The 12,157-nt window shown below is 51.0% G+C and overlaps 1 protein-coding gene across 1 annotated transcript in view; it reads right to left on the bottom strand.

Annotated features, from left to right (window-relative positions):
- SH3RF3 (SH3 domain containing ring finger 3) overlaps positions 1-12,157 on the bottom strand; it is a 375,116-nt gene that overhangs the window by 75,277 nt on the left and 287,682 nt on the right. Inside the window, exon 5 of the mRNA XM_008008347.3 lies at positions 11,691-11,794. Within this exon, the coding sequence (XP_008006538.1) occupies positions 11,691-11,794 (104 nt within the window). The remainder of the gene's footprint in view (positions 1-11,690; positions 11,795-12,157) is intronic.

Consider the following 12,157-nt stretch of genomic DNA (forward strand, 5'->3'; position numbering starts at 1 on the left):
CACCCTGTCACCTAGGCTGGAGTGCAGTGGTGCAAACATAGCTCACTGCAGCCTCAACCGCCTGGGCTCCAGTGATCCTCCCACCTCAGCCTCCCAAGTAGCTGGGACCACAGGTGTGTGCCACCGTGCTGGCTAAGTTTTTATTTTTTGTAAAGATGGGGTCCCCCTATGTTGCCCAGACTGGTCTTGAGCTCCTAGTCTCAAGCAATCCTCCCATTTCAGCCTCCCCAAAATGCTGGGATTACCCCAGCCTTAATTTTAAGTCTTATTTGCAAACAAGAAAAGATGAAATTTAGTGGTGAAAATCCTGGCTTAGGGTTGAGATGCTGTGCCTCCAACTCAGCCCATGGGCCAAGCTACTCTCATAAAATACTTAACTATACCCTGTATCTTTTCCTTATAAGGACTGGATAGTACTTACAAAAGTGCTCTGCTACTTTTGGGATTTGGGGAAGGTTGGTTTTGAACGGATGGAGAGAACCGATCAGATTATTTTTATTTGCTCACAAGATTCAGCCACGGAAGCTGGTGGAGGCCTCAGTTCAATAAGAGAACAAAGATGAATGTTAATGAAGAGTCATCTGGTGGATCTCACACCAGTGTAGGCTGCTGAGTGGGGATGTTGACCCTCTCCAGTGACTTGTGTACACAGTACGTCTCTGGGGATGTGAGGGAAGCTCACAGATCCCCCACTGCACCTTCCTGATGCTGGAGGAAGCTTCTACAGTGAAAACAGAAACAGAATGCAGCTCACGAGGGCCAAGCAGGAAAAAAGGAGGACCAGTGTGGAATATTCTGGAACAGCATGAGAACCTTGTAGAGATTAAAAGTTTCTTGGCCTTAACATGAAATCTGCCACCCTTTTCGAACATCCTAATCCTACATAGCAAGGCCCTCTGCCCTCATTCAATGACTTTGGCTATTTCCTTTGTTTACAGGTGTCCCTCATGCCCTCCCCCTAGGGACATCCTGTGGGCTTCAACGGTGGCTGGCATCTTTGTTTCTTTCCCTGTTTGAAATGGTGAACACTGACAGTGAAGTTAGGACCAACTCTGGGCTTCAGGAGGATACACAAAGCCATCAGGAGAGGAACTCCACCCCGCCCCCAACCGTGTTCACAGTTTCGATGCTATGTCCAGGTGACAAATGGAGAGAACCCAGGGTGTGATTCTGTTCTGATCACCATAGAGGAAATACACTAAGGGAAAAGACCAGTGAAAATGACAAACAACTGCAGCCAACATGTGCCTATGTACTGTGCAGAGAAGCTGGAGGGGAGGAGAGAACAGGGAGGGATGGAGAAGGAGAGGGGATGAGAGAGATGGAGTGAGGGGGAGGTAGGAGGAGGGGGGAGGAAGGAGGAGGAGATGAGGAGGGGATGGGAGAGGATGGGGAGAGGATAGAGGAGGAAAGAGAAGGAGAGGGGGGAGGAGGAAAGTGAAGGGGAGCGGAGGGAAGAGTGGCTTCCACACAGCCTGGGCTGAGACAAAGGAAGGCAGACGAGGAGAGGAAGAGTGCAGAGACAGCTTGGATCCCTGGAAGGCTTATGAATCAGTAACAATGATGCACAAAGTGATGTGCCTGCTCTCAAAGAAATACAGTTGCGTGTAAATCCTGCTTAAGTTAGCCTCATCTGTTGCTTTATGGTGTCAGAACAGTTTGCTTCAGTGGCCACACGCAGAATGTGCAGCCGGGCTGGCTCCTGGCCAGGGGCGGGTGGTATGCGACTCAGGCCGCACCAACAACTCCTTTTAGTTGGTTCTGGGGTCCGGGGCTGCCTTTGCTCTGGAGTGGGGGGTTCATCAGCTGCCAAGGCAGGCTCAGAACACGCCCAAGCTGCTGACCACAGCTTATGGACTCCTTTCCCTCCTGCTCCTGGGCTGGGCTGGTAGGCAAGGTGCACAGCTGGGGGCTCAGTGGCCTGTGCTCCGTGGAGGCCTTATTCCACGGATTGGCTGTGGCTACATGCCGACTGGGGCTGGGCCACTTCTCCCTCCAGACCACTGCTCCCGCACAGCATGGAGCTTGGTGACCCGGGAGCATGGAACCCCTCGCAGGGCTATCCCTGCTCAGGAGGCCCTGTGCAACACGCTTCCTCCCCAGGGCTGTCTGTGGCCTTCTTGCAGAGGTTTCACGGCTGCGGACACAAAAGTTCGAGGGGATGGAGCTTCTGTCCATGGTCACACACGTTCAGGGGTAGGGCCAGGGCTGGGCTGCTGGAGCTGTCGGTGCGGCCTGGGGCACCAAGCACAGGCAACGGTGCAGGTTGCTGGGGGAAGCGGAATGTAAATAAGCCTGGCTTCACTTTGGAAAATCTCTTCTCGGCCTACTTTTTTTTTCCTCTGGGCACCTCGTAGGGGACACCAAAAGCAGATGGATGTGCTGGCTCTGTTTTCTGGCATGTGGCTCGTGTTGGGGGGGCCCTGGCCCAGGTGGGGGTCACCTGCATCTGCTGTCCTCCCTGAGGTACTCAAGAGGCGGCCTTGGAAGGACCACACTGAAGAGCAATTTGTGCTGAGACCGGCCCTTCCCAACCTGCCCCCCTCCCACCTCTCAGGGTCTCTGCTGCTGCCCCCTGCAGCCACAGTGGCATCGCCTGTTACCCTGTTTCCCACCAACGTCTGTGAGTTGTGTCCTGTCAGGACTGCCAGTTCAGAGTCTCCTGGCTGAGCTGGACAGCGTCCCCTGCACTCAGTGGCGAGCCAGTCCTCATAGACACATGCACCTGGGCCTGGCATGGCAGGGAGAACCGGGCGGCACCTGTAGGTAGCAGGGCTCACATCATCCTAGCTCCTGGGCCCAACTCTCACCTTCCATTTGCTTCAAAACACCTTGGCAGCTCAACACAGGCCCTGCCGAGTGCTCAGGGCATCTCCATAACACCCGAGACCAGCCAAGACCACCCCGCATGCTCAGACATCACCTCTGCAGCTTCTCACAGGTTGGTACTTCAAGTACTTATTTAAGGCAATCATGGGATTTTAGGATCAGAGAGCCTTCCTCACCACTGCCTGGTAGCGTATATAGGACTTTCATGCCAGTTAGGAAAAGCACCTCTTGAGGGCAGGTTGCTGAGGACAAGTACAGCCTCCTCCAGGCATGATGTGCAGTCAGGCATGGGGGCCAGGGGCTCACTGCACCTGGGACAGTGCACAGACAGGATAGGCTGGCGGCTGGGCCGACTCGGCTGACCCAGCTGGGCATGGCATGTGTCTGCTTTCACGTGCAGCCTGTTGAAACTAACAGCACAGCCTTCGCTTACCCATACCACTTCCTTATTTCTATAGCAAGATCTTCACTTGCTGCTAATTGTCTGCAGATTTCTCTTCTGCTCTAATCAGAGTAAACCGAAGTATTTTAGTGCCTCCGCTAATTTCATCCCCTTTCTCCTCTAGATGGTGGCTTGCTCATGCTTCTTCTAAAATAAGTAAACAATTCCCGGTTCTCCTACCAGAAGTCCCATTTCTGCTCTTCTCCCAGGGCCATGCTGGCTCCAGTTAGGGAAGTGTGTTCTTCCTCCTCACCTCTTCCATCCAGGTGTAGCACCCACTCTGCAGGGAAGACCCACAGCAGGAGTGCTGTCAGGGGCTGCACTGGAGGCCAGGGTACTGGGGAGGGCTGGGTAAGTCCTGCAGAAGGGCTGAAGCAGGCTCAGGAGCTCAGAGGCGACCAGGAACTGCAGGCAGGGCAACGATGAGTGCAGATGCTCAGAGGAGCGTGCGGGACACCTATTTGTATACAATAGGCTACTGTATAGTAGTATGTTTATACTATACAGTAGCCTATTAGGTATGCGATAGCATTATGTCTAAAAAAATGTAAATACCTTAATTAAGAAATATTTTATTTGGCCGGGCACGGTGGCTCATGCCTGTAATCCCAGCACTTTGGGAGGCCGAGGCGGGCAGATCACGAGGTCAGGAGATCAAGACCATCCTGGCTAATACGGTGAAACCCCGTCTCTACTAAAAATACAAAAACTTAGCCGGGTGTGGTGGCGGGTGCCTGTAGTCCCAGCTACTCGGGAGGCTGAGGCAGGAGAATGGCGTGAACCCAGGAGGCGGAGCTTGCAGTGAGCTGAGATCATGCCACTGCACTCCAGCCTGGGTGACAGAGCAAGACTCTGTCTCAAAAAAAAAAACAAAACATTTTATTTGTCCAGCACAGTGACTCATGCCTGTAATCCCAGCACTTTGGTAGCCTGAGGCAGGTGGTTCACCTGAGGTCACGAGTTTGAGGCCAGCCAGGCCAAAATGGTGAAACGCTCTCTCTACTAAAAAGAAGAAAATTAGCCTAGTGTGGTGGCGAGTACCTGCAATCCCAGCTACTAGGGAGGCTGGGGGTGGAGAATCGCTTGAACCCAGGAGGCGGAGGTTCCAGTGAGCTGAGATCAAGCCACTGCACTCCAGCCTTGTTAATGATCATCTGAGCCTTTGGGAAGTTATAATTTATTTGCTGATGGAGGGTCTTGTCTTGATGTGAATAGCTGCTGACTAATCAGGATGGTGGTGGCTGAAGGCAGGGGTGGCTATGGCAATTTCTTAAAATAAGACAGCAATGAGGTTTGCTACACTGACTTTTCCTTTCATGATAGATTTCTCTATAGCATTTGATGCTGTTTGACAGCATTTTACCCACAGTAGAATTTCTTTCAAGATTGAAGTCAATCCTCTTAAACCCTGCTACTGCTTTATCAACTGATTATGAGCTATTCTAAACCCTTTGTTGTCATTTCAAAGATGTGTTCACCATTTTCACCAGGAGTAGATTTTATCTCAAGAACCCATTTTCTTGCCCATCCATAAGGAGCAACTCCTCCTCTGTTCAGGTTTTCTCATGAGATTGCAGCAATTCAGTCACGTCTTCAGGTTCAATTTCTAATTCTAGTTCTCTTGCTGTTTCTCCACATCTGCAGTGACCTCCTCCACTGAAGTCTTGAACCAGCCACTCAAAGTCATCCATGAGGATTGGAAGAACCTTCTTCAAAACTCCTGTTAATGTTGATATTTTGACCTCCCCACGAATCACAAATGTTCATCCTAGAATGCTGAATCCTTTCCAAAAGGTTTTCAATTTACTTTGCCCAGATCCATGAGAGAAATCACCATCTATGGCAGCTATAGCCTATGAAAGGTACTTCTTGGCCGGGCACGCTGGCTCACGATTGTAATCCCAGCACTTTGGGAGGCCAAGGCAGGCAGATCACTTGAGGCCAGGAGTTAGAGATCAGCCTGGCCAACATGGCAAAAACCTGTCTCTAGTTAAAAAAAAAAAAAAGAAAGAAAGAAAATACAAAAATTGGCCAGGCGTGGTGGCACGCGCCTGCAATTCCAGCTACTTGGAAGGCTGAGGCAGGAGAATAGTTTGAACCTAGGAGGCGGAGGTTGCAGTAAGCCGAGATCATGCCACTGCACTCCAGCCTGGACAACAGAGTGAAACTTCATCTCAAAAATAAAAAATTAAAAAAATGTACTTTTTAAATAAGAACACTTGACAATCTAAACTATTCTTTGATGCATGAGCTGAGGAATGAATGCTGTGTCAGCAGACATGAAAACAACATTCATCTCCTTGTACATCTCCATCAGAGCTCTCGGATAACCAAGTACACTGTCAATGAGCAGTAATATTTTAAAAGGAATCTTTTTTCTGAGCAGTAGGTCTTGACAATGGACTTAAAATATTCAGGGAACCATGCTGTAAACACGTGTGCTATCATCCAGGCTTGGTTGTCCCATTTACAGAGCACAGGCAGAGTAGATTTAGCATAATTCTTAAGAGCCCTAGGGTTCTCGGAATGGTAAATGAACACTGGATTCACTTAAAGTCACCACCTGCATTAGCCCCTAAAAAGAGAGTCAGCCTGTCCTTTAAAGCTTTGAAGCCAGGCCTTGGTGTCTCCTCTCTAGCTATGAAAGTCCTAGATGGCATCATTGTCCAATATACGGCTGTTTTGTCCACACTGAAAATCTGTTGTTTAGCGTCGCCACCTTCATCAGTGATTTTAGCTACATCTTCTGGATAACTTGCTTCAGCTTTTCCATCAGCACTTGCTGCTTTACCTTGTACTTTTATGTAACAGAGATGGCTTCTTTCTTTAAACCTCATGAACCAACCTCTGCTAGCTTCAAATTTTTCTCCTTTAGCTTCCTCACCTCTCTCAGTGTTCATGGAGTTGAAGAGAGTTAGGGCCTTGCTCTACATTAGGCTTTGAATCAAGGGAATGTTGCAGTTGGTCTGATCTTCTATTCAGGTCACTCAAACATTCTCCATATCAGCAATCAGGCTGTTTCACTTTCTTATAATTCATGTGTTCCCTGGAGTAGCACTTATAATTTCCTTCAATAACTTCTCTTTTCACTGACAACTTAGATAACTGTTTGGCACAAGTTTTAGCCTATCTCAGCTTTTGACATGACTTCCTCACCAAGCTTAATCATTTCTAACTTTTGACCGAAAGTGAGAGATGTTCGACTCTAGCTTTTGCTTGACCACTTAGAGGTCATGGAGGGTTACTAAATGGCCTGATTTCAATGTTGTTGTATCTCAGGGAAAAGGTAGGCCCGAGGAGAGAAAGAGAGATGGGGGAACGGTGGGTCCGTGCAGCCATCAGAACACACACATCACTTATTGAGCAAGTTCGCTGTCTTATATGGGCATGGTCCATGGTGCCCCAAACAATTCCAACAGTAACACCAAAAATCACTGATCACACATCACCATAAAGATATAATGAAAAAGTCTGAAATATTATGAGAATCAGCAAAATGGGACACAGAGCCTCAAAGTGAGCACATGCTGTTGGAAAAATGGCACCACTAGACTTGGTGGATGCTGGGTTGCCCCAAAGCTTACATTTGTTAAAAAAAAAAGAAAAATGTAGTATCTGTGAGGCACAACAAAATGAAGTGCAATGAAATGAGGTTTGCCTGTGTTTCAGATGCATTCTGAGGCTGAAGCCCCACCACTGGACAGGGCCCAGGGATGCCCAGCCTCGGGCCTCTGAAGGGCGATGAGTGGCTGATCACTCACTGTGGTGGCTGTGCTGGGAATTTCCCTCAGGGTGCATCATCACCCATGACTACCTCTTCAAAGGGCAGCCTGAAGCCAGCACTGGCTCACTTCCAATGGGGAAACTCCGCAGGGCTGTCTCGGCTCCAGAGCCCTGAGGATCAGCGAGGCTTCCCTTCAGTCACAGCTCAGGTGTGTCCTGAGAGCACTCGCCACAAACCTCCCCATCTCAGGGTCTGCCTCCAGGAAACCCAACCTAGACAATGCTGGTATCGCTGGGGATGTGCTGCTACCACCTGGGCCTGCATCTCCTTCCTTCCACTGCAACCGGCCCTGCAGCGGCCCCAGACATCTCTGACCTTTGCTCCCCAGGCTCTATGTCATCCAGAGACTCTCTCAATAAAATTCTCTGCTCTTCCCACTTCCCCACCTGCTTGGGGGTCCCAGCTCTGCCCTCTCTCTAGAGGTGCAGGTGGCAGAGGTGGGGATGAAGAGCACTCACCCCTCCGGTGGTTCTCAGGCTCACTCTCATACTCTTGGTCGCATCTGTCTGTAATATCCTGAGGACGGTGCTGCCAATGCCTGGAAGGGCTGACCATGGGGGCAGGCTGACCACAAGGCTGGGCACTGTCAGAGGAGGTTGGATGGCTGGCCTCTAAGACACCTCTTGGGAGCAGTACCCAGTGATTTTGCTGCTCCAGGCCTTCGTTCCAAGCCTGGCAGGGACTTATTTTACCGAGTCCTGTTGTCTTGAACTCACGCTGATGCAGTCCATTGCAGGCTGAGTGCAGCACCAGCCTGTTCTCTGAATTTGCAGTGGAAGGTGCCCCTGTCTTGTGTTGGCATGGTTTGGTCAGCAGTCCTTTTCCTGTGTCCTAGAATGTGGGGACTGTTGTTATTGAGGCTGGTTCGGTGGCCTTTTGACCACACGCACAAATGGCAGTGGGGTCATGAGGCGGTCACTCCTGATCACATCAAGGCCTGTGAGGTTATCCCTGCCATGACAGAGAGCACGTCTCACATGACCAATGTCAACCACCAGATCCAGGGACCTGGTCTGCACCCTAGCAGGGGAGGATGAAAACTGCTGGCCACCATTCCCCTGGGCTTCCCTTTCCCTGTTGCAGGCCAACCCCTTCCTCTCCCTAAGTCTTCCTCTGGGCTCCTGGATAGGACTCCCAGGTCCCTCAGGTGCCATCTGGGTGGTCACGCACCTCACAGGGTACCTGGTTTTCCCTTCAGGTGATGAACTGCACCCATCGACTGTGGAAGTTTCCTTCTCTGATGGCAAGCTGACATGCAGTCCCAGACCAAGGCTCTGTGCCGAGAGTTACGTTGCTCTCGGATTGCAGGCACGCAGACCAAGCCAGACCCAGGCGTGTCTGTCTGATACCTGTTTCTTCCTCCTCCTCCACCTCCTCCATTGCTGTAGGTGATGACGGGACATCTCGGATGGCTCCTGCAGGGAAGCCCTATGCCCTCTCCCTGCCTCCTCTGGTTCTTCACATCAGGCAGTGGCTCTAAGATGCCCATGAAGAAGTGGAGGTGAGAATCAACCCTTCCGAATCAGAGGCAACCTACTCACAGCGTTTCATCAACCTTGAGACCCTCTGGGTGGGTTGGCTGTGCCCAGGAGCATGGCCTCTAGGAGCAGACACTCATATTTCTGTTTCCCCAAATCACAGCAGGTCTGTCAGAGGAATAGCGGACAAGCCCCAGGGCCAGACAGTGGAATTCTCAACACAGTAGTGGGTGGAAAGGGGGTGCAGGAATGAGAGATGTCTCTGCAGACTCACAGTCGCCTCCATGCACTGGGTGAGCAAACTGAGACCCTTCTTGTGTTTCCAGGCAACTGAGCCCTTAGGGAATCCATGCCATGGAAGCCTTTCACATGCTGGAAGAAGGCGCAAGAACAACATCCAGCCATCGACATGCTAACCGTGCGGGATCAGGCCTCTTAACCTCAAGGGCTCATGTTTCAGCGCACATGATGTGGCCTGGAGAGGTCAAAGCTATGCAATTACGAAGATCAGGAACGAGGTCTCCTGAAGTCATTCCATGGCTGACTTTCACATCAGCCCCATCTGGGCCCTGGCTGGAGTCCCCAAGCCATCATTCTCCGGGCAGCAGCGTGCTGTTGTTTACTGTGGTTGTTTTTGCAACGACAGCACATCTCATGATGGATTTCAGACTTCTGAACGTGACTTACAGATACTATTTTGGGAAGAATGGTTAGATCAGACCCCCACCCCAGGTACCCGCCACAGGTAGGGTACGTGTGGGAATATCAGCGTCTTACAGCGGAAGAGGACAGGTGAGCAGTCAGGCTAATCCCCTCCCTCATAAACTGATGAGGTCAGTCTGATCTTTTCCTCTCTGGGGATAAAATAAAGGATGTCATGTTTTCAGAATGCATCATGCATGCTGCTGTAACATATGTAATGTTACCTGGCATGTGACTGCTACTCAATATAACAGCCACGAACACACATGGAACGGACCATCACCAGTCACAGGTCATGCTGCCCATGATCCAGCTGCTGCATGGAGGGCCGCTGTGTCACCTGCAGACACATTCCTACCTAAATCCTTGTCATCCTTAGAAGGATGTTGTCCGACACGTAAGTTTCCCTTCCCTCTTACCCAAATCTCAAGTTGAGTGGAAAGTACCCTCCCCTGGGAGAGAAGCCCAGAGGGAGACGGTGGAGGGCTAGAGGTCACAGCAACCTTGTCCCCCAGGGCAGGGGAACTGGGTGAAGAAGAGGTCCCTCCACACCTGCACCAAATTCAGAAGCCATCCGGGACCTGGAGGTTTGTCCACGGTTGAGGCCTCCAGAATATTCACAACTCTTGAGGGGCAACATGCCTGGAACTGTTACCTTTTGGGTCTCCAGGACAAAGCAGCCTTCTCGGATGGCTAATCCTTGAGCTCGCCTCACGTTGGGGAGCCCTCTGCACCCAGGAAGGGGAGGCTTTGCTCTCATAGAACAAGTGGCAGCTACTGAGAGCCTGTGTACAGGCATTCAGCTGGTCATGGGGACTCCAAAACAAACCCATCTGGGCTTTGCCCTTGAAGCACTCATGGCCTCAGCAACCTGACCCGCGTCCTGCCTCTCGTTTGGGAAACCATCAGGGCCATCCACTGTGGGTGCAGGTTTCTTTCCTCAGATAGCATTCTGCATCCAATTCTTCAAGAGGAGCGAACCCGTCACCCCCCACCCTCCCATGTGCCTCCTTGGCACCAGCTTTGCCTGAAGCTGCCAGAACTGAGCTCTGAGCATGGCAGGAGATGGAGGGAGTATTTTATTTTGTCCAGTGCTGGTGAAAACTTGAATATCAGTCTCAAGGCATCTGGAAGTAGCCTGCTCAGGAAACTAGGTAAAAACAGGCACATTTCAAATTCCTTTCATTACATCAGTTAATCACAGTGGGAGGATATTGGGAGCTTTCTTGCCGACCACTGGAGAAAGGCTGGCGTTTCCACTGGGTTTAGAGGTGGCTGAGCGTGTGCCAGCAGCTGAGCTACTTCTAGACCTTCTGAAGCTTGGCAAGTTGCTCTTCAAAATACTTTTTTGCTTGAAATACCTCCTGTTCGGCTGGGCGCAGTGCCTCACGCCTGTGATCCCAGAATTTTGTGAGGCCGAGTCAGGTGGATCACAAGATCAGGAGATCGAGACCATCCTGGCTAACACGGTGAAACCCTGTCTCTACTAAAAATTACAAAAAATTAGCTGGGCGTGGTGGCGGGCGCCTGTAGTCCCAGCTACCTGGGAGGCTAAGGGAGGACAATGGCGTGAACCTGGGGTATGGAGCTTGCAGTGAGCCGAGACTGCACCACTGCACTCCAGCCGGGGAGACAGAACAAGACTTCATCTCAAAAAAAAAAAAAAAAAAAAAAAATACATCCTGTTCTGCAACAACACAAGTTCTGAGTGTCCCTCTGACCTCTGACCCAGCCTGCATTGACAGAGCTTTCTGTATTTGTCATATTGTTTGCCAAGTTCATAGACTTCACCTAAACACAGTCATTCCAGTGACTGAGCTCTGCCAAACACAAGAGCAAAAGGGAGTCTAATTCTTCAGAGCATGATTTAAATGGGGAATTTTAAAATTGCACTTATCTTTTAAGAGCTGTAATTTAACTGGGCAGATGTTCTAAACAAGATAAGTATCTCACTTCCTAGCACTGATTCATCTGGTTATATTTGGGGATGAGATGCAGCTGGCATGCGCTGGTGTGGCCCTGGGATGGAGGCTGAAACACAGAACCACTTCCAAGCAGTTGGTAACTACTGGCTGCCCAGGCTCCTAGACTACCTGCTGCTCTGCGCACCTGCTTCCCTCCTGCCTCTCCCCCCTAATCTCGGACTTCCCATGCTATGGAGAGCCTGCTCCACACTATGGCTGGCTCCTCTCCTGTTGACTGGGACCTGCATTGTGAATACTCTGAATATCCTCCCTGCTTAGAAGAAATGTCCTAGGAACATCAACATCAAAAGGAACTGCTAGACTTTTGTCTTCCACACTCTCCTTTCAGTGGTGTTATTAGATGCACATAACTATACTGGCCAATAGTAACACATGGGAAAACCCCGCGGAAACCACACGGGGACAGGCCAGCCCAGGCAGGAGGGAGGGCTGCAGGCACGGGACCCCGACAGACACAAAGGGCAGCTCACACGTTGAGGGGCAGCTGGACCTTGGGAGGCGTGCCCTGCTCTCCAGACACCGAGGCAGCTCGCGGGACAGCTGTGGGGGTAGATCCTGCCGAGGAGGAGGCATCCTGGAAACAGACAAGAGGGGACAGGAGTGAGGAGACAGAGACCCCATCCAAGGGAAAGAGAAATGCAAGGTGAGGCAGCATCCACAGGTGCCTGTGCTTCCCCAGCTGCCGGGCTGTTTGGCCTCCAAAGTGCCGTGCCTACCTGGACTGTCAAAATGGTTCTCCAGTCATGGGAGGGAGCCCGGCAGCCCAGGACCCCTGCCCTGAGGTGGTTTTCGAGAGCCCCTTCCCAGCAGCTCAGGGAGCCTTCTACGGCCTGCATCCAGGCTGGTCAGCATCACGCTATAGTCAGGACGCGGAGAGGCCTTTATTCTTAGACCTTGAATTAATTATTATTGTGTTTGTTTAAAAAAATCCACATGA

The sequence above is a fragment of the Chlorocebus sabaeus genome, chromosome 14 (assembly GCF_047675955.1).
Source record: "Chlorocebus sabaeus isolate Y175 chromosome 14, mChlSab1.0.hap1, whole genome shotgun sequence".
NCBI lineage: Eukaryota > Metazoa > Chordata > Mammalia > Primates > Cercopithecidae > Chlorocebus > Chlorocebus sabaeus.